Source organism: Nicotiana tomentosiformis, chromosome 7, assembly GCF_000390325.3.
Source record: "Nicotiana tomentosiformis chromosome 7, ASM39032v3, whole genome shotgun sequence".
NCBI lineage: Eukaryota > Viridiplantae > Streptophyta > Magnoliopsida > Solanales > Solanaceae > Nicotiana > Nicotiana tomentosiformis.
This window is the reverse complement of record NC_090818.1, coordinates 62,633,474-62,660,931: the sequence shown is the minus strand read 5'-3', so window position 1 is coordinate 62,660,931 and position 27,458 is coordinate 62,633,474. Positions and strand designations below refer to the sequence as shown.

Here is a 27,458-nt window from a genome sequence, read left to right as displayed (position 1 = left end):
GGCACCACTCAACTCTCCAGAATATTGAAACTGCTTATCCCTCATCGCCTGCTCTCGGCCGTAAGAAGTCCTCATCTCCACAACTAGCCCGTAATAAGTCCCCATCTACACCTCTTGAGCCATGGTGGCCTGGATACCAGAGTGCAACCCGGCAACAAACCTCCGCACTCTCTTTGCATCGGTAGGAAGTATCATAAGTGCATGGCGAGACAACTCAGAGAATCTCGCCTCATAGTCGGTCACCGACATCTGGCCCTGCTGAAGCTGCTCGAACTGAAACCTCAACTCTTCCCTCTAAGAGAGTGGAATATATATGTCCAAGAAGAGGCGTGTGAACTGATCCCAAGTCATGGGAGGAGAACCTGCTGGTTTGCCGGGAAGATAGGACTGCCACTGGCTACGGGCCCTTCCCTCCAGCTGAAAGGTGGTAAAGTCCACCCTGTGGGACTCTAATATCCTCACGTTGTGTAGTATGTCCCTGCACTGATCAATAAAGTCTCGGGGATCCTCATATTGTGTAGTATGTCCCTGCACCGATCAATAAAGTCCTGGGGATCCTCATGTTGCTCACCTCCAAAGACATGAGGATGAAGTATGGTCCATCTGTCCAATAGCTTCTGTGAATCGACGACCGCAACTGGTCTGGGCTCAGGTATAGCTGTTGCAGCTGGCTGAGCTTCACCCACGGGTAGTGATCCTAGGGTCTGATATACGACAGTTGCATGCCCTAGAGCCTGATCTGTAGGGGTCTGTACTCCTCCTCCCACCTGTGATGTGGCTGGGTCTGATAGAAATAAACTAGCCTGAGTCATAGAATCCATGAACCACAAGATACGGCCCATGACCTCCTAGAATCCCGGTGCGAACATGAAATCCACAGGGGATGGTTATGCTGCAGACACCTTGTCCTGCTCTTCAATAATAGGATCCTCTACTTGACCGACTGGTGGCATGATTGGAACAACTCTGGGACGCCCTCGTCCTCTACCACGAGGTGGAGCCCTCCCTCAGCCTCTTCCTCGGCTGCTAGCAACAGAGAGAGCAACTCCCCCATGATCGGGTACATCTATCATGCGCGTTCTCACCATCTGTGAGAGAATAAGAGAATGACACTCAACACAACATCAACTGCACAATAGGAGATGAAGAAAAGAGTAGTTTCCTAACACCCTATAATCTCTCACAGATAAGTACGGACGTTTCCGCACCGATTCGCAAGACTCTAGTAGGCCTGCTCATAACTTGTGCGACCTACGTGAACCTAGTGCTCTGATACTTTGTTGTCACGGCTCAATTTCTCATATAGGCCGTGATGGCACCCAACGACGCCGCTAGGCAAGCCAACGATGAACTAACTACGTGATTACTCTTTTTAATAGGTTTCCAAGTAATAAAATTCCATTTATTAAGAAATTCAAGAAGTAGAAAATTTAATGAAGAAAACAAAAGCAACTCAGTGCAATCATCAATATATAAACACTCAAAACAAAACATGAAGTCTACTAAAATGTGTGCTAAGACCTGGTGTCACAAGTGTATGAGCACAAGTAGAATATAAAAAACTCTAACTACTGTATGAAATAACATAGAAAAAAAATAAGTGCAAAAGAAAGGCTCTAGGTGCTGCAGAACGGCTCAGGAAGCAGCTCACCACTAGGCCTCAAGGTATCGGGGATGTGCGCCGGTGTGATCGTCAAATGCACCTGCCTCAGATCCTACACGGTTAGTGCAGAAGTGTAGCGTGAGTACATAAATAATATGTACCAAGTAAGTATCAAGTCTAACCTCGAAGAATTAGTGACGAGGGGTCAACATCAACACTTACTATGGGCAAACAGAAAAGAAATACAAAATTCTAAATAAGCATGGGTTATATAAATAATAATAATAACTCATTAACAAGCAGAAAGCAAATAATTCTTTCAAGCATGGTAAGTCCCAAATAAATTTCTGTCTTATATAATTTTAGCCTCTCAAGCCAGGAAAAGATATCAAATATATAATTACACTTCAAGTGTTATCACACACGATTATGCTGAGGTCGTACGGCCCGATCCAAAATAATGTGTACATTGTCGAGGTCGAGCGGCACGAACCATAGATGCATCTATCTACTACCGAGGCATTCGGCCCGCTCCACAAGAAGAAAGGATACTTTATAAACAACCGATTTAAGAGATAATACAAGGCTAATGTACAATGCAACACAAGTAGGGAGCAATATTACAACTATTTCATGATTCGGGTCCTAAACTACCCGGACATAAGCACAGTTAGTAGCTACGCATGGACTCTCGTCACATCGTGCGTATGTAGCACCCACAATTAAAAGAAAATAGCAATTTAAATCACCTATGGAGCAAATTCCCTCTTACAAGGTTAGGCAAGAGACTTACCTTGTCTCAAAGCTCGTTTTCTGGCCTCAAATTCATTTTAAAGCCTCAACTCGGTGCCGAACAATCTGAAACTAGTCAAATATTGTATAAATTAATCAATATACGCTCAAAAGTTAATGATTTAGCTATTAGAGTAACTACCCAACCCAAATTGGAAGATTCTTAAAATTCGCCCTCGGGCCCACATGCCCGGATTCCAGAAATATTTGAATAAAATCGTTACGCATAACCTTACGAACTCAAATATATAATTTTCCTCCCATTCCATAACCATTTTCGTGGTTAAATTTTACTTTTATCAAAACCTAGGTTTTTCATCTAAACCTATAATATACATAAATTTACATATTAAAATCTACCCATAATCTATGTATTTAACTCACATTGGATAGAAATTACTTACCTCTAAATAGCTAGGTGAAAACCCCTCTCAAGAATTTCCAAAATCGCCCAAAAGGTGAGAGAAATAAGTTTGAAATGGCTTAAGTCCCGTAATAAATGAAGCCTTTTGCCTCCAGGACTTCCGCATCTACGGTCACAAGGCCGCATCTGCGGAACAAGGTCCGCTTCTTTGGAAATTCCTAGGCTGGCTGGCTTCGGTTCTGCCGATGGGATCCCGCTTCTGTGGATGGTGAAGCGCATCTCTGCCCCCTCGCACCTGTGGGCTACTCATCGCAGAAGCGAGGCCACTTCTGCGCGTGCTTCTTCGCTTCTGCGGACCACTCGCCAATTCCCCAAATCCACTTCTACGGCCAAGACCAAAATCTCACAGGTGCGGGCACACCGGACCTGGTGCACCAACAGCCCTTTTGAGCTCGAATTAATCCGTGCATTGTCCAGATTGTACCCGAGACCCCCGAGGCCTCTTCCAAACATACCAACAAGTTTGTAAATATAAAACAGACTCGCCTGCACCTTCGAAGCACGGAAAACAACATTAAAACTAAGAGCCATAACCCAAAACTAATAGGAACAACTTATGAACTTCAAATTCTTCCAACTTACTCCGAATGCGCCGATTCGGAGTTAAACTACCCGGAAGGGCACCAATTTTTGCGTGAAAATCTTAAATCACCATACAGAACTATTCCCAGGCTCAGAATCACAAATTAACCTCGATAACACCAAAACCTACTCCAAAACCAAATTCAAAGAACTTTTAAACCTTCAATAAGCCAACTTTCAACATTAAGCGTCGAAACCCTCCCGGGGCATCCAAAATCCGATCCGAACATACGCCCAAGTTCAAAATCGTCATACGAACCTAGTGAAAATGTCAAATCCTGGTTCCGAGGTCGTTTACTCAAAAATATTGACCAAAGTCACACTTAGCCCTTTTAAGCCAAACTAAGGAATTGTCACGACCCAATTTCCCCTCCATTGGATAGCGTGATGGCACCTAGTCTTAGGAACTAGGTAAGCCTAACATTTACTAAATAACAACCATAATAAATAACATCTAACAACTTGAAATAGAATTCTTTATAAAATTTACAAATTCCCAAAACCGGTAGTACAAGTCATAAGCTCTACAAAGATTGCTACAAATTGCTAAATACAACTGTTTGAAAATAGGTAAAACAGTGTGAATATAAAATAAGAAGGTGACTCTGAAGCCTACGAACGCAGCAACAGGTTTAGCTTGAGTTTCCACAGCAACAATACGCACAGCTAGTTAATGATCAACTGACTTGGAAATACTTGGATCTGCACAAAAATGTGCAGAAGTGTAGTATGAGTACACCACGGCGGTACCCAGCAAGTATCAAGACTAACCTCAGTGGAGTTGTTACGAGGTATAGTCAAGACACCTACTAGACTAAATAACCTGAACAAGTACGCTTGTGCAAGTGTCTTAACATAGTTCATACCAGCTAGTGAGCATAAGGAAAAGAACGGAACGCACGTAGAATATTTTCTCACAACTTTCACAAGATAAATCTCACACGGATAAGTGTACCACTACACAAATAACACCAACAAGAATACCCCCAGGCCATCACAAATCATCATAAATCAATCCATGACATAGCCTACCATGTCTCGCCAAGTGTCCAATAGTAAAGTAAATGCCCGCCTTGTCTCGCTACATGTGCATAATAATGTTCCCACCTTGTCTCGACACATGCGCAATCCATATATATACATCCCGCCTTGTCACGCAGCATGTGCAAATATCAATAGTAATAATAGCACGGCAGAAACCTCGTGTACCCCATAACAAAGAGATGTCAACAAAGGGCACTCCCGAGATACCGTCTCGTAGTCTCAAAAGTAAATGCTCAACAGGGGATCTCCCGAGGTACCGCCTCGTAGTCCCAAAAGTAAATATGCAAGACAAGGGGATCTCTCGAGGTGCCGCCTCGTAGTCCCAAAGTAGATATGCAAGAACAACAAGTACAATAACAACAATAACACTAATACAAGAGTATGACAAATAAATCAACTCAGAAATTCCAGAACTCAAACAAACGGAGGAACTAATTCACAAGGAGTAGCCATAATAGAGAATGCTAGTCATAATAAGAATAGTTCAACAAGGGAGAAAATAATATGTAACAACGGTCCCACAAAATATAGTTCAATAACGACGGAGATATCACGAGTCATAAATTCCAATAAGGATAAGTCAACTAAGATATAGGATATCTAAACTTCTTTTAAAGTTGGGCAAGTACGAAAGAGACACAACAACTTCAATTAAGGATAAGCAGTATAAATAAAATCATAGCCTTAGTTAAGGATGAACAATTACTGAAGAAATAATTATAACTTCAAATGAATATAAGCAGTTAGGGAAAAGACAACATGGCGATAGAAGAGATAACAATTTCAGTTAGGGCACATATGACTCAAATAAGCAACAAGGGAGGATCATGAAGCAATTAATTATAATTAAAGCAGGTAGAAGTGAAACTAGTAATTAAGAAACGTAATCATAACGAGAACAACTGTATACTCAGCGAATACAAGGACCAAAGAACCCTAAAAGTCCAATTTTCCACAAATAAGTCCGAGCACGTACTCGTCACCTCGCGTACACTGACTACAATTAGCATAGAAGACTCAAATCCTAAGGGGTAGTTCCCCCACATGAAGTTAGGCATGATACTTACCTCGAATCAAGCTCAATCAATCTGTAACAATGCTCTTTCCACGAATATCCAACTCTAAATGGCCCAAATCTAGACAAAATCAATTACATAACATAAATATAACTATAAGGAACTAATCTAGCTAATGAAATCAAAGCTAAAGCAAGAAATTGGAAAATCGCCCTAAAAAGCCACCCCTGGCCCCCATCTCGGAATCGGGTAAAAGTCACAAAATATGAACACCCATTCACTCACGAGTTTACTCATACCAAAATTACTCAAATTAGATACCAAAATCACGATCAAAATCCCAAAATTCGGCCTAAGAACCTTTCTCAACTTTTTCCCACATTTTCAACCCCAAATCCGAAATTAAATGGAGAAAACAACTATAGAATAATGTAATACAACCAAAAACGAGTTAGGAATCATTACCCCAAAGCTTCCTCTGAAACTCCCTCAAACAATTGCCAAATTCCGAGATCTCAAGTCCAAAGATGAAGAATGAAATCAAACCATCATACTTAGCCCTTTTTCTGCCAGTTAAACCGCTTATGTGGGACTTCAACCGCATCTGCGGTTCCGCACCTGCGGAAATTCCATCGCAGGTGCAGTTTTCAATTAAAACTCATCGCCCGCTTCTATGATCAAAAGGTCGCACCTGCGTGTGCGCACCTGTGCACCTATGTCCGCTTCTGTGGTCCTCCATCGCTCCTGCGATCTCTCCAGCGCATCTGCGGGCATCGCAGATGCGGAACTCACCTTGCACCTGCAGCCCCTGACCACTCCCTCGAAGTCCACTTCTGTGCTTAATCATCCGCGCATGCGGCCCCGCACCTGTGATTCCCCCACCGCAAGTGCGAAACACCAGAAACCAGCAAAACTTCAGGAACTTCCTAAGTCCAATATTTCCTCCGTTAAGCATCTGAAACACACCCGAGGCCCCCGCGACCTCAACCAGACATACCAACCAATCCTAAAACACCATATGAACTTAGTCGAGCCCTCAACCACATCAAACAACGCTAAAATCACGAATCATCCTCCGATTCAAACTTAAAGAACTTGAAACTTTAAATTTCTACAACCGATGCTGAAACCTATCAAACCACGTCCGATTGACCCCATATTTTGCACACAAGTCATATTCAACATTACAGACCTACTCCAACTTGCGGAATTGGAATCCGACCCCGATATCAAAAAGTCCACTTTCGGTCAAAATCTCCGAAAATTCGACTCTTGCCATTTCAAGCCTAAATCAGCTACAGACCTCAAATTCACCGTACGAACACGCTCCTAAGTCCAAAATCTCCCAACAGAGCTAACGAAACCGCCGGAACTACATTCCGGAGTCGTCTTCACACAATTCCAACTACGATCAAAATTGTAAGACTTAAGCTTCCGTTTTAGGGACTAAGTGTCACATTTCACTCTGAATCATTCGGTAACTGAATTCAACCACGCACACAAGTCAATACACATAATACAAAGCTGTTCAGGGCCTTATGTCGCCGAACGGGACTTAAATTCTCAAAACGACCGGCCGGGTCGTTACACCTTTCCCTCTTAAACAAACGTTCATCCTCGAACGTGCCAAGAATCGCCTCGAAGTTTTCAAATTACTGAAAGCACATATCCAACATACACCCATGGGTGACCCCACGTCACCCCAACCCATATAAGCCTGATGACACCATCTCAACTGTAATTTATCCTCTTTACCAACACCGATAAACCTTTGAGTCAAAATTCTCACCTGTCATTCTTCTCCAAAAGACCCGATTCTAAATCCATACCCGGTATCAGTCTCAACCAGCTATAACAACTCATGCCTACATCCACAAGGTACGACCAGTCAACCTCACATGCCACACATAGGCCCATAATAACATATTTGATCATAATAGCTACCCGTAATCAAAATCAGCACCGGCAATTAGCCTCATATCCGCTAGAACCCTGTTTCAAACCTCCACAACACTGACAACGATGCAAGAAACATGAAGACCTCTTAACTATATACCCGAATCAACAAGTCACAACTAACACCACTGGGCACACACCCCGCAAGCTAAAACTCAAGAAGCACAGAACGAAAATGACTGAATATGTAAATAGAAACACATAAGAGAAATATCAAACAAGCCCAACATGCAAAACTCTCTATCAGTACCATACTACGAATCAATTTAAAAGGGAAGAATCAAGGTATATGAACAAATCACAAGGATCTCATCCTGATATAACTTCCACCGCGGCATGCAGCCCGGCTCAAACATATCAAATCACATGGAATCGCGAGGGTCTCACCCTCAGCTCTGAATCACAAGTCGAATACACATCATACCAATGGAAATCTTCCACTAACTCAATTTTTCCAATAAAATCACAACACTTACTAACTCTCACCCTGGTAGAGTATCAAATCACAAATCGTAACCAAATTACTCAGGAATCACATCAAACCTGTCATAATAGACAACATGAATTCACTTATACTCTTGTAACTTTCAATAATGAATTAAAATAATGATAGACATGGCTATCACTCATAGAATCTCCCAATAGGGGCAAACACATAAACATAATACCAGGTCATGAACTCACCCATAGGTGGGACAACAATAGGGGAACTCGCCCCGATAAGCAGAACCGAATCAAAAATATGAATGGTGACCCTCTATAACAAATAAAAAGCATACCTGTATGACATCATCTGGTGCAGTGGCCTCAAACCTACTATATGAAACACAATAACGGGCTGGGCCTTCCCCTCTTGGGCACCTTCTACTCGCCTGAATACTCTGTTGTGACACACATGTCCGGAGTCTAGGACAATCTCTCACCATGTGGCTGGTATTTCCACACTCGAAGCAACCTCTCTGCTGACATGGCTGTGGGAACTGTGCAGTACGGGTACTCTAAGACCTATGAGCACCTGAAGCACTGTGCGAAACCTGAAGTGAAAACTGAACTGGCTGACCCACAAAACCTCTACCATGTCGTACCCTGCCTCCAAAATATGGACTAGTAGATCTCTCTGGTCTACGAGACCTCCTGCCCCCTGTCCTCTCTCTCCTGACCTCGTATGTACTCTCTCTCATGGCCCAGCTTGTCTCCTCTCTCCTGATCCCACATGGCCTCCACTCAGCGAGCGATCCCTACTACCTGCTGAAACGAAACATCCGACTCTAACTCCCAAACCAAGCTGAATTGAATATCATGCCTGAGCCCCTTAATGAATCTACGGACACGCTCTCTAACTGTAGAGACCAAATGAGGTGCATGTCTTGCCAAATCACTGAATCTAACGGCATACTCTGACACCGACATAGTGCCGTAGCGCAGCTGCTCAAACTTCGTGTGCCATGCATCTCGAAGGGACTGAGGTACAAACTCTCTCAAGAATATTTCTGAAAACTGAACCCATGTAAGTGAGGCTGACTCGATCCGGCTACCTAACTCGTATGCCCGCCACCACTGATAAGTCGCTCCCCTGAGCTGGAACATAGTAAAAGCAACCCTGCTTGTCTCCACAATACCCATAGTATGGAGAATGCGGTGACACTCCTCCAGCAAACCCTGGGCATCGTCTGTCACCAATCTACTGAAGGTAGGAGGGTGGTACTTCTTGTACCTCTCAAGTCTAAGTTGTTCTTCCTCAGATGTTGCTGCCCTAACCACGGGCTGAACTGGGACCACCGGCTGTGTTGCCATGACACCTAGAACCTGACCAATATGAACTCGCTGTTCTAGAGTGTGGGCGGTGGGAGTCTGGGTTCCTCCCCCGGTCTATGAAATAGCTGGTGCAACCGGAATCAAACCCGCCTGAGCCAATGTACCAAATTTGTTCAGGAACTGTGTTAAGGTCTCCTAAAGTCCGGGGGCAACAGCAGGCACCTCCGGTACCTGCCCCCCAACTGGACTACTGGCGGCTCCTCAACTGCTACTCCGATAGGTGCCCTAGCTGCGGCACCTGCTCCTCGTCGGCCTCTGCCTCTGCCCCTAGCGACATCTGCTTCGGGGGTAACGTCATCAGCAACTGCACCTCATGTCCTCACCATCTGTGAGAGAATGGAATGATAAAAGTTCAAACTTCGAGACCAATGAACTCGCACGATAGGAATGAAGGAAGTGAAACTGTCCTAATAGTTTTGTAGCCTCTCGAAGATAAGTACAGACGTCTCCGTACCGATTCGCAAGACTCTACTAAACTCGCTTATGACTCGTAGCACCAATGAACCTAGAGCTTTGATACCAACTTGTCACGACCCAATTTCCCTTCCGTTAGGTAGCGTGATGGCTCCTAGTCTTAGGGATTAGGTAAGCCTAACATTTACTGAATAACAACTATAATAAATAACATCTAACAACTTGAAATGGAATTCTTTATAAAAATTTACAAATTCTCAAAACCGGTAGTACAAGTCATAAGCTCTACAGAGATTGCTTCAAATTTCTAAATACAGCTGTTTCAAAATAGGTAAAATAGTGTGAATAAAAAATAGGAAGGTGACTCCGAAGCCTGCGAACGCAGCAGCAGGTTTACCTTGAGTCTCCACAGCAACAATCCCCACAGGTAGTTAATGATCAACTGACTTCGAAATACCTCGATCTGCACAAAAATATATAGAAATATAGTATGAGTACACCACAGCGGTACCCAGCAAGTATCAAGACTAACCTCAGTGGAGTAGTGACGAGGTACAGTCAAGACACCTATTGGATTTAATAACCTGAACAAATATAAGTATAGAAACAACAGAGTATGATATCTACATAAAGACTACGCGAAGTGGCAATTAATACGGTAATTGCAATAAGGAAGGAAAATAACAAATATCAGAGGAACACCATAATAATGGCATAGAAGAATGAACGGAAACACATCCTAAGTCCGATAATCACAGATAAAGAAAGGACAAGTAATAACTCAACAATACGACAGCTTTTACACCGGGTTTTAGTCAATAAACTCCACGAGGTAACAAACCTCGGACAAATCACAACTCACGGGTCTCAATACCTGAACCCTAACACTTGGCATCATGTGCCTCATTACACCTCATAACCGCACTGACGACTCGCGTGCCAAATAGAGTCATTCTCACATAGAAGGCAAGTAAGCAAGGGTGTGCACCTATACTCAATAATATCAAGGAAACCTCTCATCCGATAAGAGTGCTTAACTACGTGTATGCTTGTACAAGTGTCCTAACATAGTTCATACCAGCTAGTGAGCATAAGGAAAAGAACGGACAACACGTAGAATATTTTCTCACAACTTTCACAAGATAAAGATCACACGGATAAGTGTACCACTACACAAATATCAACAACAAGAATTTCCCCAGGCCATCACAAATTATCACAAATCAATCCCTGACATAGCCCACCTTGTCTCGCCACGTGTGCTATAGTAAAGTAAATGCCCGTCTTGTATCGCTACATGTGCATAATAATGTTCCCACCTTGTCTCGCCACATGCGCAATCCATATATATATATCCCGCCTTGTCACGCAGCATGTGCAAATATCAATAGTAACAATAGCACGGCAGAAACCTCGTGCAGCCCCATAACAAAGAGATATCAACAAAGGGCACTCCCGAGATACCGTCTCGTAGTCCCAAAAGTAAATGCTCAACAGGGGATCTCCCGAGGTACCGCCTCGTAGTCCCAAAAGTAAATATGCAAGACTGGAGGATCTCCCGAGGTACCCGCCTCGTAGTCCCAAAGTAGATATGCAAGAACAACAAGTACAATAGCAACAATAACACTAATACAAGAGTACGACAAATAAATCAACTCAGAAATTCCAGAACTCAAAGGAACGGAGGAACTAATTCACAGGGAGTAGCCATAATAGAGAATGCTAGTCATAATAAGAACAGTTCAACAAGGGAAAAAATAATATGTAACAACGGTCCCACAAAGTAAAGTTCAACAACGACGGAGATATCACGAGTCATAAATTCCAATAAGGATAAGTCAACTAAGATATAGGATATCTAAACTTCTTTTAAGGTTGGGCAAGTACGAAAGAGACACAACAACTTCAATTAAGGATAAGCAGTATAAATAAAATCATAGCCTTAGTTAAGGATGAACAATTACTGAAGAAATAATTATAACTTCAAATGAATATAAGAAGTTAGGGAAAAGACAACATGGCGATAGAAGAGATAACAATTTCAGTTAGGACACATATAACTCAAATAAGCAACAAGGGAGGATCATGAAGCAATTAATTCTAATTAAAACAGGTAGAAGTGAAACTAGTAATTAAGAAACGTAATCATAACGAGAACAACTGCATACTCAGTGAATACAAGGACCTAAGAACCCTAAAAGTCCAATTTTCCATAAATAAGTCCGAGCATGTACTCGTCACCTCGCGTACACGGACTACAATTAGCATAGAAGACTCAAATCCTAAGGGGTAGTTCCCCCACACGAAGTTAGGCACGATACTTACCTCAAATCAAGCTCAATCAATCCGTGACAATGCTCTTTCCACAAATATCCAACTCTGAATGGCCCAAATCTAGCCAAAATCAATTACATAACATAAATATAACTACAAGGAACTAATCTAGCTAATAAAATCAAAGCTAAAGCAAGAAATTGGAAAATCGCTCTAAAATGCCTCCCTGGGCCCACGTCTCGAATTCGTGTAAAAGTCACAAAATATGAACACCCATTCACTCACGAGTTTACTCATACCAAAATTACTCAAATACGATACCAAAATCTCGATCAAAATACCAAAATTCGGCCTAAGAACTTTTCTCAACTTTTTCCCAAATTTTCAACCCCAAATCCTAAATTAAATGGAGAAAACAGTTATAGATTAATGGAATACAACCGAAAAAGAGTTAGGAATCATTACCCCAAAAGCTTCATCTGAAAATCTCTCGAAAAATCGCCAAATTCCGAGCTCTCAAGTCCAAAAATGAAGAATAAAATCAAACCCTTGCACTTAGTCCTTTTTCTGCCAGTCAAACCACTTTTGCGGACTTTCAACCGCATCTGCGGAAATTCTATCGCAGGTGCGGTTTACACTTAAAACTCATCGCCCGCTTCTGCGATCAAAAGGTTGCACCTGCGCACCTATGTCCGCTTCTGCGGTCCTCCATCGCTCCTGCGATCTCTCCAGCACATCTGCGGGCATCGCAGATGCGGAACTCACCTCGCACTTGCAGCCCCTGACCACTCCCTCTAAATCCACTTCTGCGCTTAATCATCCACACGTACGGCCCCGCACCTGAGGTTCCCCCACCGCAGGTGCGAAACACCAGAAACTAGCAAACTTTAGGATTTTCCTAAGTCCAATATTTCCTCCGTTAAGCATACGAAACACACCCGAGGCCCCCGGGACCTCAATCAAACATACCAACCAATCCTAAAACACCATATGAACTTAGTCGAGCCCTCAACCACATCAAACAACGCTAAAATCACGAATCATCCTCCAATATAAACTTAAAGAACTTAAAACTTCAAATTTCTACAACCGATGCCGAAACCTATCAAACCACGTCCGATTGCCCCAAATTTTGCACACAAGTCATATTCATCATTACAGACCTACTCCAACTTTCGGAATCAGAATCCGACCCCCGATATCAAAAAGTTCACTTCCGGTCAAAATCTCCAAAAATTCGACTTTCGCCATTTCAAGCCTAAATCAGCTGCAGATCTCAAATTCACCGTCCGGACACGCTCCTAAGCCCAAAATTATCCAACGGAGCTAACGGAACCGCCGGAAGTCCATTACGGAGTCGTCTTCATGCAGTTCAAACTACGGTCAAAATCCTAAGACTTAAGCTTCTGTTTTAGGGACTAAGTGTCCCATTTCACTCCGAATCATCCGGTAACTTAATTGAACCATGCACGCAAGTCAATACACATAATACGAAGTTGTTCAGGGTCTTATGCCGTCGAACGGGACTTAAATTCTCAAAACGACCGGTCGGGCCGGGTCGTTACAGGAACCAAGTATTTCGATTTCAAACCGACTCCTTCCAAATCCCGAACTAAGTATTTTCGCAAGTCATACGGGGAGTCTTATTTAGGGGAACCATCTAGAAAGCAAAACGACCGATCGAATCGTTACAATTGTACTCACAATTGATTAATAAAAATATTTTTCTATTATTTTGTGATTGCCGTTTAATTTTTCATATCCCGAAATATTTGTTGCAAACAGTGTGATCTAAATATTTAACTTTACGAGTTACAAACTTAAGCAAAAATTATTTATATAACTAGAATTAAATGTAAAATATTAATATAACAGCATTCCTTATGTCTTTTAGTTTCATATAAACAGTAAATATGGCTAAATGTTTTACTAGAAGCTTTCTTGTTGGTGGCTTAAACAACAAGTACTAGAGGCTGTCATGTCTGTTATTTACCGGCGGCGTCTCTCTACGTGTGTCTGCTTCCCCCAACAGACAGCATTAGCCAATTAGGCTGACACTTCAACTTTCCGCCGTTTCAATATTTTACTATCCATCCTGTTATGAATTTCATTTCTATAAGTATATTGAATACTATAATAATTACCCATTCTTTTCAAATAAGACGAGGTACTTTCTTTTTTAATCTGTTTCAAAATAAAAGATACATTATTAAATTTAGAAATAATTTAACTTTAAACTCTTATTTTACTTATTTTACTCTTAATGAGAAATTTTTATAATCACACAAATGTCATGGCCCCACAAATTTTTACCCCTTAAACTTTTAAGACCACAAATTTCAAAAGTCTTCCTCTTTTTTCTTAAACTTGGTGTCAAGTCAAACTAACTCATCTAAATTAAAACGGAAGGAGTATTGTATTGTGGTTGAATTGATAAGATTTTATATTTTAATCAGAAACTGTGATCGATTTCGAATGTTCAAAATATTACTCACTCCGTTTCAATTTAGATGTGGTAGTTTGACTCGACACGAAATTTAAGAAAAAAAAGACTTTTGAAACTTGTGATTTTAAAAGTTTAAGGGGTAAAAGCTTTGTGGGATCATGATATTTATATGATTATAAATGTTTCTCATTAACGGTAAAATTGATAAAATAAAGAGTTTAAAGTTGAATTATTTTTAAATTTAGTAATGTGTCATTTATTTTGGAATAAACAAAAAAGGAAAGTACATCATCTAATTTAAAACTCATGGAGTATTATATTTTTGACAAAGAACGCTTTTATTTGTTTTATATAATTTAGTTAGTCTATTGAAATTTAATTAAACTGGAAAAAATATTATTGATTGCAGCTATTGTTGACGATTATTAAATATCCACCTCAATATCATTCTACTCCCTGCGTCTCATATTAACAGTCGTGGTTACTCAAAATAGTTGTCTCAAATTATTTGTCATTTTAGAAATTCAAGATAAAATTAATTATGTTTTTTCTTTTTTGCCCTTAGTAATAATTATCTTTGAAGATTACAAACACTAATTTTATTCAAATACCGACGAAGAAATATTAAATATTAAGACATGAATAAGGATAAAGTAGTCAAAATCTCATACTCTCTCCGTTCATTTTTACTTGGCATGTATACTAAAAATAGATTTTTATTTTTACTTGTCACTTTACGCATATCAAGAGAAGATAAAAAAAAAAATTCTTGTTATATTTACAGTATTTATTACTCATTTCAAATTATTTTTTTAAATTTAATAAAATATATATTAATTAATATGAATATCATGATAAATTATATATTTTATTTATTATTTTATAAAATACGTAAAAAATAAAATAAAAATATACCAAGTAAAAGTGAACTTGTTAAGAAACGTATACCGGAGAATCACGACAAATAATGGGAATAGCAATATGAGTGGGAACTGGCAAGTATACAATATGCGTCGGCGACGCGAACTTTTGTGCCTTATTAAATCCTACTCGTTTTCTGAACCCTACTCGAAAGCTTCACGTGCACAATGTTTTTCTTTTTTGTCATTGATTTGTCTTTGTGTATACTGGTAATTTTTCTCCCACAAATTATCAATTAATTTTTCCCCTTTTCCCTGTCCAAGAGCCAGGTTTATATTCCGTCGGTTCAAATATATTAGTCATAATTTGATTGAACAAAAAATTTAAACAAAGAAAGAAGAATATTTGACAAATAAGTCTTACATAAATTAAATAGACCATCAAAAGTATCGATGCATCAGACAAGTTGTTTTGCATCCAGCAAGCAACAAGTCAGATCAAGGAAAATGTAGATTTATGTAGATATTGAGTGGTCGTCTGGCATGAGGTAGAAAAATAATGTTGAATATAATGTATTAGTAAAGTTGGTATAAGTTATGTTGGCATTAATTATAGTGAGATAATTTTTTATTTACTATTTTGTTTGATGTATTAAAGCAGTACATAATTTCTTAAAAATTGGTTGTTTACAAAAATATCTTTCACATTCTTTAACTTTATTTCAAGTTTGAACTTATAATTTTTGAATTCTCCAATAAGTTATATACTCCGTAAATGTTAGTAACTCAAATAAAGTTCAAACCAAAATCAAATCAATATTAATGCTAACAAAAGACATTCAATTCAATTGTACTAGAAATGAAAATATTGTTGGATATCTATTTTTTATTTTTTCTATGGTTTAGATAAAATGCATAACTTTTTTTTTAGTGTTTAGTCATGTAAATAATAGTACTTATAATAGCACTTATTTTAGCAACTTAGTAATTTTAGATTATGTTCATTTTTATTATGGCTTATTAATAATATTTTATGCGATTTTATTATCTTTAATATTGAATAATTAGTACAACGTCATCACTCATCTCATATTTTATGTTATTTTCTTTTAAAATACCTTATATAGTTTTGTCTTACTTGAATTAAAGAAATATTTAGAGCACAATTCTATATTTTGTACTATGATAACTTTATGAAAAAATCCAAAAAAAACCCAAAAATCCGAACAACCCGAAAAAAATCGAGATTAAAAAATCTGACTTTTATTGATTTGGTTTGTCTTTAGATTTAATAACCTGACACAATTGGTTTGGTTTAATAATTAAAAATCCGAACTAACTCGATATATGTACACCTCTATTTAGCAGCAAAGGTAAATATCAAACACTTGACATGAAATGAAGGCTCCTATCTTAGTTAGGGGGTATCCATGTTGAGGAGCATAGTGCACGTGAACCTATGTTTTTTTTAATATATTATGTATAATCATTTTTTATTTTTAAAAACTTATATGTGTGTGTCCACCCAAGCTCTAAGTGTCCTGTAAATTATAATGCAATGATTATTGGGTAAACCTTAGGAGTCGTTTGGCAGGAGGTATAAGAATAATGGTAAATATGGTGTATTAGTAATGTTGAAATTAGTTATGCTAACATTAGTTATGATGAAATTATTTCTTATTCACTATTTGATTTGGTGTATTAAAACATTGCATAATTACTAAAAAAATAGTTGTTAACAAAAATACCCTCCACATTCTTTAATTTTGTGTACTATTTTTATTGCAACAGTTTTATTACCCATCCTTTACTCTCTCTAAAGCCAACCTTTTTTTACAGGAGAGTAAAACTAAAAGAGAAAACTATTTGAAATATTAAAGTTAAAAGAGAAGAAAAAACTAATTGCTATTGCATATAATACAATATATCAATTATTAAGAAAATAGATAGATTTGTAACAAATAAAGAAAACTTCAGTTTATACTTTGAACGAATTCAAAATCAAATTAGTATCAAATATGATATTATTTTGATTATTGTAGAATCTTGAAGGAAAAAATAAATTAAAGTATCAATATATAAATATATATACAAATATATAAATATATATACAAAATATGGCGAAAAGTATTTGAAATAGGTTTTGAGAGATTTGAGAGGCAACTATGCCTTTAACTAAGATTATGCATGTATCGATAACCTTGGTATTGTTAATACCATGTTTGCTATGTATTAGCTATACATAGGTTAATACCAAATAGGTTGTGTAACTAATGTTTGTATTAGTTAAACATAGGTTGAAAAAGTGTATCAAACAAATATTACTGTAACGACCCAGCCGACCGTTTTAAGCATTTACGTTCCTTTCAACTATTTGAGGTCTTGCATAACTTCCTACGAGATATTATGACTTGTATGAATTGTCGGTTTTGGTTTTAAGGTATTTCAGAGTTAGCTTGGAAGAATGAATTTCATGATGAAAGCTTAAGTTGAAATAGTTGACCGCATGTTGACTTATGTGTAAACGACCCTGAAATAGAGTTTTGATGATTCCAATAGTTCTGTATGGTGATTATGGACTTAGGAGCGTGTCTGAAAATTTTTTGAAGGTCCATAGTAGAATTAGGCTTGAAATGCCGAAAGTTGAATTTTTGGGAAGTTTGACCATGGGGTTGACTTTTTGATATCGGAGTCGGAATTCTGTTCCGAAAATTTTTATAACTCCATTATGTCATTTATTACTTGTGTTCAAAAATTCAGGTCAATCGGACTTGATTCGATAGGTTTCGGCATCGAATGTAGAAGTTGAAAATTTCATAAGCCTAAAGTTTTAAGTGAGTTCGCACAAGACCTAACTTCAAACGAGTATACCTCTCTTGATATGAATAGTTATAAGATGTGTTACCTATCAAAAGAAAGGTCTATATGTCTAGTTTCCAATGCTTCAAACCATTCGTCATTTGGACATCCTACAATAAATTATGACCAAATTACCAAAGGCTGGAAAAATATAATTTTGCGGTCAGATGTGCGACCGCAGAATCATTATACGATCGCATAATGATACATTGTGCGACCGCAAAATGGTCGCCGATATGCCCAGCGCAGCCTAGTTTTCGGCAGCGATTTTGCGGTCCATTGTGCGACCCGCATACCCATTGTACGGTCCATTGTGCGACCGCATACCTATTTTCGAAGGGGTAATTTTCCTATTTTCATAACACGACCCCATTTTGATAAATAGGTTTTGGAGCATATTTTGGGGCAATTATCTGATGATTTTAGAGAGAAATGAGAGTGTTCTAGAGAGTGGAAGTAGATAAAGTGTCTTGTTCATCAAATTCTTGTCCAAGCCTTGAAATCCAACAAGAATTCCCTCAAGTTCTTCATCAAAGAGGTAAGGTTCTAACCTATAATCTTCAATTTCGAGTTTGGGTAATGATGGGTGATTAAGAGTATGATTCATGGGTGTAAGAGTATTATTTATATTTATCAATAAGGTTTATGAAAAGAGTGTTGAGTTCAAATGGGTAACGATTGGGTTAAAAATGGTAAAAATCTTCAATGACTTTAATTAAAGATTTGAGGGTCGAGTTGATGTCGGAATTTAGTAAAATTTATATGGTTGAACTCGTGGTTGGATGGGCGTTCATATTTTGTTACTTTTGTCGGGTTCTGAGACGTGGGTCCCACGGGCAATTTTTGAGTTAATTTGAGATTTTATTGGAAAATTAGTATCTCCTTATGGAATTAATTATAATAATTGGTATTGACTGAATCAAATTAATTGTGGCTAGATACGAGACTTTCGGAAATCAATTCACGTGGAAAGGGCATAGCGGAATAAAGAACTGCACGGTTTGAGGAGAGTAATAGTTTTAAATCTGGTCCTGAGGGTATGAAACCCCGAATTTTTGTATCATGTGATTATTTTGGAGGTGACGCACATGCCAGGTAACGGGTGTGTGGGCGTGTACCGAGGGGATTGTGACTTGGTCCGTCCTGAAAAACTGTAAAGTTGAATAATTTGTTGTTAGCTATATGCTCTCTATGTGTTGATAAAATTTGACTGAAAAATCATGCTTAGGCTATATGATTGTACTATTGGGATCCGCAGAGGTCGCGTACTTGTTGAATTGCCTGCTAAATGCTATATGTACTCAGTCTCAGTTTTTACTTACACATTTTGTCTCAGTCTCTGTTATTATTATTGATACATCATATCATTGTTGTTTGGGCTGATTGTATGATTGTTGAGAGCCCTAGAGACTGGAGATCTTTATGACTGAGTGAGGCCGAAAGCCTGATTGTGAGATATTATACTATAGCACGTGAGTTGGCCGTGCAGATCCTTATATTATACTATAGCACGTGAGTTGGCCGTGCAGATCCTTATATTATACTATAGCACGTGAGTTGGTCGTGCAACACGTGAGTTGGCCGTGCAGATCCTTATATTATACTATAGCACGTGAGTTGGTCGTGCAGCTTGTGAGTTGGCCATGCGGATCCTTATATTATACTATAGCACGTGAGTTGGCCGTGCAGCTTGTGAGTTGGCCGTGCGGATCCTTATATTATACTATAGCACGTGAGTTGGCCGTGCGGATCCAGATATTTATATTATGGAACGTGAGTTGTCCGTACAGATTATAGCGCTTGGGTTGTGGGAGCCCTTCCGGAGTCTGTACACCCCTAGTGAGTGCGGGTACCCATTGAGTGTGAGTGTTGAGGGCTGGGAGCTCAATGAGTGAATGTTGTCCTGAGAGGCTGTACTTGTTTTTCATTGGTTGATGCACTTAGTTGCTATCTGTTATTGTGGTGAAATTTGTGAAAGATTCTATATCCGGATTATATGAACTTGAATTGTATAAAAAATAATTTGACTTAAACTGCTGGATTTGAAAGCGTGTCTATTCTTTAGTGGAATTACTGAAAATGAATTATAATTGTATAGCTCGTCGCTATCTTCAGTTTCTTATTTATTATTGTTACTTGCTGAGTTGGTTGTACTCATAGCGGGTGTTGATTCTTCCATACAGCTGATTTTCTGGAGATTCTGAGGTAGCTGCCGTGTTTCGCAGACCTTGCCTCTCTTTCCTTATCTCCTCATTTACTATATTCAGTCTTAGACTATTATAGACCGTATTTTTCAGACTTGTATTCATATTAGATGCTCATGTACTCAGTGACACTAGGTTTTGGGGAGTGTTTGTATCAGTATTTGTGGGATTTTGTATTGTATTTAATTATTATATTTTCAAACTTGAAAGAAATTGTGGATTATGGATATTATCGGCTTGCCTAGTATCGATATAGACGCCATCATGACAGGGTGGGATTTTGGGTCGTGACAAGTTGGTATCAGAGCTTTAGGTGATATAGGTCTCACGAGTCATGAGTAGGTTTAATAGAGTCTTGCGGATCGGTACGGAGACGTCTGTACTTATCTTTGAGAGGCTACCAAAACCTTAGAAAAATTTCACTTTCTTGTATTCTGTCGTGCGGAATTGATTCGGCTTGAAACATAACTCATTGAATTCCTTCCACGTATTCGTATGTGCACATGAGCGCTCAGTATCAGCTGTGCATCGCCGGCTTGTGATTCTATGAACGAGGTTCAAGATGTGTATTATGTGTATTGGTGATGGGCCAGTCTGGAAGAATTGAGGCCAGGTTTAGACCTCAACTTAGACTCGGTAGCTTCAGTTGTAACATGTACATTTGGACTCATATGTCTGGTAATGTCCTTACGAGTAAAATTTATGGCTCGATGAGCGGTGGAATGTCTTTGTGATGAGTATGATGTGAATGCGGGATGTGTTAAGACGATTTGAATGTGACGAGAAGTGTTTCCTTGAAATGTAAAGGAAGGCCATTAGGTGCTTTATTTTCGTTTGATGTGACGTACAATCTCGAGTGTAAATGTTTTGAAAGATTCTTCCCGTTGTTAAATTTTGGGGAAATTTAATTCTCATGTATGGTTAATGAGTTTGGACTCAGAAAGATTAAGTGATTTCATAGTAATTGTGGTTGTGAAAGGGTATAACAAGATGCCAATTTGAGACTAAGCAGGTGGGTTATCTCCTGCGGAGTAATTTATGTAAGTGTGTTCTTTATAATGTGAATAGAGAGTTTCTTTTCTGCCAGCAGGGTGTATGTGTTGAGACTTGAATTTGAATCTGGTTGAAAATGTTGACTTAAGTGTTAAGAGAATGAATGCGAGATTAGCAAATAATTGAGGTATTTTATGGTTGGTGTGTCTTGAGCTTGAGAAGATTTTTCATTGAACTGACTGCGGTATTAAGGTAGTAATTAAGTATGGGTATTGTGAGTTATCAAGTATTTTAATCTATGGCTTTGAGACAAGTGGGGGAGCCTGCTATTGACAATTCAATTCATGGTTATGTGTCAAATTCTTTGTTTTGGTCTGAAGTATACTTGGGAATCAATGATGACTTGTAGAGGTGGAGTTCGAGAATGACTCGAGTAAGAAAATTTTTGGATACGAGTTATATTACGCTTTATGAGTATTATGAAAATCGTGGGATGAGTGAGTTGTTATTTGTGAATGATGTAGTGCGCACGGAGTATGAATTTGATAGGTGGTATTAAAGTAGAGTTACTTCTTTGAGTGTTGTTGTGCTAATGGGGCACATGTCTTTTGGCCCATTTGGGCAGTGTAATGTGGATTTGAACAAAGGGGGTGACTCTCGGGAAAGTTCTAATGGATTCGAGATTAATATGTAACAATTGAGAATTTCTGGCGGATTTGTTTATGGCTAAAATCTGAGATTTGAGTTAGATGGTGTCGAGACTTGTGTGGCATTTTTGTATATCATTATGGATTTTATATTTCGGTAATAGGAAAGTTTCTAACTTACCGGGTGTGTAATTTGATGGCGACTCAGAGTTGATAATGGGATTCTTGTTCTTGTCACGTGATGGCATAATAGATGTGGTGTGGTGTGCGAGATTTAGATTTATATGTACGAGGTGGCAGTTCATTCTTGAAAGTAAGATCACAGATTCTGAATGGAATGGTCAGTGTTATATATTTAGGTGAATGTTATAGTTGCTCGGTCATCCCTGAGAAGGGTGCGCATTTCAAAAGGTGCATTGTGTTTCGACTTACGAACGTTTATTGGTATTTGTAGTACTCACTTGGTTGATAGACTGCTGATATTCAAATTATTTCTATGTGGAACGGAAGAATTATGAAAGTATTCCTCATGGGAATATCGTGAATGGAAGATGTGTTAGTCATTATAGTGCTGGAGGTTGGATAAGTTACGGTGATTTATGTGTTTGATGAATTTGGAGTCTGGGAGTTCTCAGAAGTATATTGTTTCGGGTTACGTCCTGTTTGAGATAAGTATTTTATTTTAACTCAGTGGAGACACTAGTTGCATTAATTATTTGTGATAGCTGCGCGCTATAAGTGTGCATATATGTGAGGTTTGAGACAATATGCGAGCATCAGGGCAAGTATTCATACTCGAAAGAATGCTTAGGCTATGATATGTCTAGAGTTGACTGTTAAGCGTAAATTTATAACGTTTCTCATGTTCGTACCTTTGTTGAAAACTATTTGGGCTACATTTAAGGTTACAAAGAGGCTAATTCCATTGAATAAATGAGGTAGTTACTATTTTTGCGTTAAATTGCCGATTTGAAGTGTGATAGCAGACTTTACACATGCTTACACTATGGCGTGTTATTTATACCAGTCCAAGAGCATGAGAATCTTATTTCATTATCATATACAAGTGTAATTGTTTAATTGCTCTTGTATGATATGCTGGGACTAGAGGCCTGTGACGATGCCGGGTGATTCATATTATTGGCACGTGAGTTGTCCGTGCCATGTGTGGGAATTTTATTTCTATGATAATTTATCTGATTCATTAATTTTCTTCCTCTACAATTGTGCATATGCGCCTACGGTTATCCTCTTTACGAAATTTGAGGTGTTGGTTGTAACATTGTAGTTGTAGTGGTGCTTGTTGAACTTGCAATACAGTTCTTTTCCTTGAGACATCTCCATATTGGGGTATACAGATTGCGAAGTTGTGGCTTGGGTTATATTGATGTGGCGTGTCTGTTGGATAGTTGTGTTTAATAATATAAGGTCATTGGACCTAGAATGGGTACTATCAGGTTTTATTACGGTAGATTTGGGAGGATAATATTGAAAGTCGGCTTAGAAAGTGATTATGGTTCTGGTTGGGGCGAGAGAGCTCCATGACTTGTCTGATAAGGGGTAATGAGATTTCTGCATGTTTCTTTTATTATCAGCAGTGTACGAAGATTTTGGAATGAGGTTTGGCTTAATATGAGGTTTAATACTTGTACTTGGTTGGTTTGGAGTAATTACTGTGATTGTGATCGGGAATGGTGCTGCGAGCATGTAAGTTGTGTAGTATGTAATGTGATTATATCTGGGGTCATGGCTATGGCTTGATACAGCTGGTTCAGACTTATACGGTGTAGATGTGAGATTTAGATCTTGGAAAGAATTCTGGGTGTTAGAAAGTGGGCTCCAAGTTTTGGGCTAAGTTTAAATTAATGATTTTCAGTTGTGTTATGTTGTCAGGTCTATATAGAATAGGGTGACGTGGGATCACCCCATGTATGTGCATGGTAAGGAGGAACAGTGATTTAAAGGCTTAGGAACAACTCTTGGCACGTTCGAGGATGAACGTATTTTTAAGTGGGGGAGATTGTAACGACCTAGCTGGTCATTTTAAGCATTTACGTTCCTTTCAACTAATTGAGGTTTTGCATAACTTCCTACGAGTTATTATGACTTGTGTGAATTGCCGGTTTTGGTTTTAAGGTATTTCGGAGTTAGCTTGGAAGAATGAATTTCATGATAGAAATTTTAGTTGAAATAGTTGACCGGATGTTGACTTATGTGTAAACGACCCCGGAATAGAGTTTTGATGATTCCAATAGCTCTATATGGTGATTATGGACTTAGGAACATGTCCGAAAATTTTTTGGAGGTCCGTAGTAGAATTAGGCTTGAAATGCAAAATTTGAGGTCAATCGGACTTAATTCGATAGGTTTCGGCATCGAATGTAGAAGTTGGAAATTTCATAAGACTAAAGTTTTAAGTGAGTTCGCACAAGACCTAACTTCAATTGAGAATACCTCTCTTGATATGAAGAGTTATAAGATGTGTTACCTGTCAAACGAAAGGTCTATGTGTATAGTTTCCAACGCTTTAAACCGTTCGTCATTTGGACATTCATACAAGAAGTTATGACCAAATTACCAAAGGCTAAAAATATGCGATTCTGCGGTCAGATGTGCGACCGCAGAATCATTATGCGATCGCATAATGACATATTGTGCGACCACAAAATGGTCGCCGATATGCCCAGTGCAGCCTAGTTTTCGGCAGTGATTTTCCGGTCCATTGTGCGACCCACATACCCATTGTGCGGTCCATTGTGTGATCGCATACCTATTTTCGGAGGGGTAATTTTTTTATTTTCATAACACGACCCCATTTTGATAAATAGGTTTTGGAGCATATTTTGGGGCAATTATATGATGATTTTAGAGATAAGTGAGAGTGTTCTAGAGAGAGGAAGTAGATAAAGTGTCTTGTTCATCAAATTCTTGTCCAAGCCTTGAAATCCAACAAGAAATCCCTCAAGTTCTTCATCAAAGAGGTAAGGTTCTAACCCATAATCTTCAATTTCGAGTTTGGGTAATGATGGGTGATTAAGAGTATGATTCATGGGTATAAGAGTATTATTTATACGTATCAATAAGTTTTATGGAAAGAGTGTTGAGTTCAAATGGGTAAAGATTGGGTTGAAAATGTTAAAAATCTTCAATGACTTTAATTGAAGATTTGAGGGTCGAGTTGATATCGGAATTTGGTGAAATTTATATGGTTGGACTCGTGGTTGGATGGGCGTTCATATTTTATAACTTTTGTCAGGTTTCGAGACGTGGGTCTCATGGGCGATTTTTGAGTTAATTTAGGATTTTATTGGAAAATTAGTATCTCCTTATGGAATTAATTACAATAATTGGTATTGACTGAATCGAATTAATTGTGGCTAGATACGAGTCTTTCGGAGACCAATTTTCGTGGAAAGGGCATAGTGGAATAAAGAATTACACGATTTGAGGTAAGTAACATTTTTAAATCATGTCCTGAGGGTATGAAGCCCCAGATTTTTGTATCATATGATTATTTTGGAGGTGACGCACATGCTAGGTGACGGGCATGTGGGCGTGCACCGAGGAAATTGTGACTTGGTCTGTCTCGGAAAACTGTAAAGTTGAATAATTTGTTGTTAGCTATATGCTCTCCATGTGTTAATAAATTTTGACTGAAAAATCATGCTTAGACTATGTGATAGTACTGATGAGATCCACAGAGGTCGCGTACTTGTTGAATTGCCTGCTAAATGCTATATGTACTCAGTATCAGTTTTTACTTGTACATTTTGTCTCAGTCTCTGTTATTATTATTGATAAATTATATCATTGTTGTTTGGGCTGATTGTATGATTTTTGAGAGCCCTAGAGACTGGAGAGCTTTATGACTGAGTTAGGCCAAAGGCCTGATTGTGAGATATTATAGTATAGCACGTGAGTTGGCCGTGCAGATCCTTATATTATACTATAGCACGTGAGTTGGCCGTGCAGTACGTGAGTTGGCCGTGCAGATCCTTATATTATACTATAGCACGTGAGTTGGCCGTGCGGATCCTTATATTATACTATAGCACGTGAGTTGGCCATGCGGATCCAGATATTTATATTATGGCACGTGAGTTTTTCGTACAGCACGTGAGTTGTCCGTACAGATTATAGCGCTTGAGCTGTAGGAGCCCCTCCGGAGTTTGTACACCCCCAGTGAGCACGGGTACCCATTGAATGTGAGTGTTGAGGGCTGGGAGCCCAATGAGTGATTGTTGTCCTGAGAGGCTGTACTTGTTTTCCATTGATTAATGCACTTAATTGCTATCTGTTATTATGGTGAAATTTCTGAAAGATTCTATATCAGGATTATATGAACTTGAATTGTATAAAAATTGATTTGACTTAAACTGTTGGATTTGAAAGCATATCTATTCTTTGATGGAATTACTTTAAATGAATTATAATTATATAGCTCGTCACTATCTTCAGTTTCTTATTTATTATTATTACTTGCTGAGTTGATTGTACTTATACTACACCCTGCACTTCGTGTGCAGATTCAGGGGTTCCCGGACATAGCGGGTGTTGATTCTTCTGTACAGCTGATTTTCTGTAGATTCTGAGGTAGCTGCCGTATTTTGCAGACCTTGCCTCTCATTCCTTATCTTCTTATTTACTGTATTCGGTCTCAGACTATTATAGACCGTATTTTTGAGACTTGTATTCATATTAGATGCTCATGTACTCAGTGACACCAGGTTTTGGGGAGTGTTTGTATCAGTTTTTGTGGGATTTTGTATTGTATTTAATTATTATATTTTCAAACTTGAAAGAAATTGTGGATTATGGATAATATCGGCTTGCCTAGTATCAATATATGCGCTATCACGACAGGTTGGGATTTTGGGTTGTGATAATTACTAATACACAAAGTTAATGCATGCATTATTTTTTCTAATACACTTTACCAAACGACCTCTTACAATTGCAGTTGGCGGTCTCACGTCTATCCACTTATTTTTTTTTTCTTTAATTGATCTCTGGGTTTCAAATCTTGTGTTTATGAGCATGTTTAGTATTCCCCTCTTGTGTATTAGTTAAGTATATTTTTTCTCTTTTTTATTCGATTTATTCATCTCCAAAGCGAATACATTAAAATCCTGCAAGGAAAAATTTACTTTTGACCAATAATTTTAAAATAGTAATGGGTTGATGGTAAGATCCTAAAGATTAAACTCATCAAATATAAATTCTGAATATATTTTCATAGTAATGCACTTATCTTCTTAAAATTTTGGATCCGCCTTTGATCTTAGTCTAAACAAGTCAATAAGTCTATACAATTCTAAAATGTAAATACCTCTTTTTTTGGTGAACTAGATAATTATATAATATAGTAAAAATGGTTACATCATTGTTTGAGAGCTACTGCTCCCAATTGTTGCAATAATATTGTCTTGCATTACAAGGGGGTTCCCCCTGGTTTTACGTACAAAAATATTTCCTAGGATGTCTGCTCACTGGGCCTTATTTACAAACACTAGAGGAACTGTCAAAATT

At 38.5% G+C, this 27,458-nt stretch overlaps 1 protein-coding gene across 1 annotated transcript; it reads right to left on the bottom strand.

The window, feature by feature from the left end:
- Positions 1-1,007: 1,007 nt before the first annotated feature.
- Positions 1,008-9,211, bottom strand: LOC138895676 (uncharacterized). Its single transcript, XM_070180392.1, has 2 exons — positions 8,663-9,211; positions 1,008-1,088 (listed from the first exon to the last, which is right to left on the bottom strand). The coding sequence occupies exons 1-2, from the start codon at positions 9,209-9,211 to the stop codon at positions 1,008-1,010; spliced, it is 630 nt and encodes a 209-aa protein (XP_070036493.1).
- Positions 9,212-27,458: the final 18,247 nt, after the last annotated feature.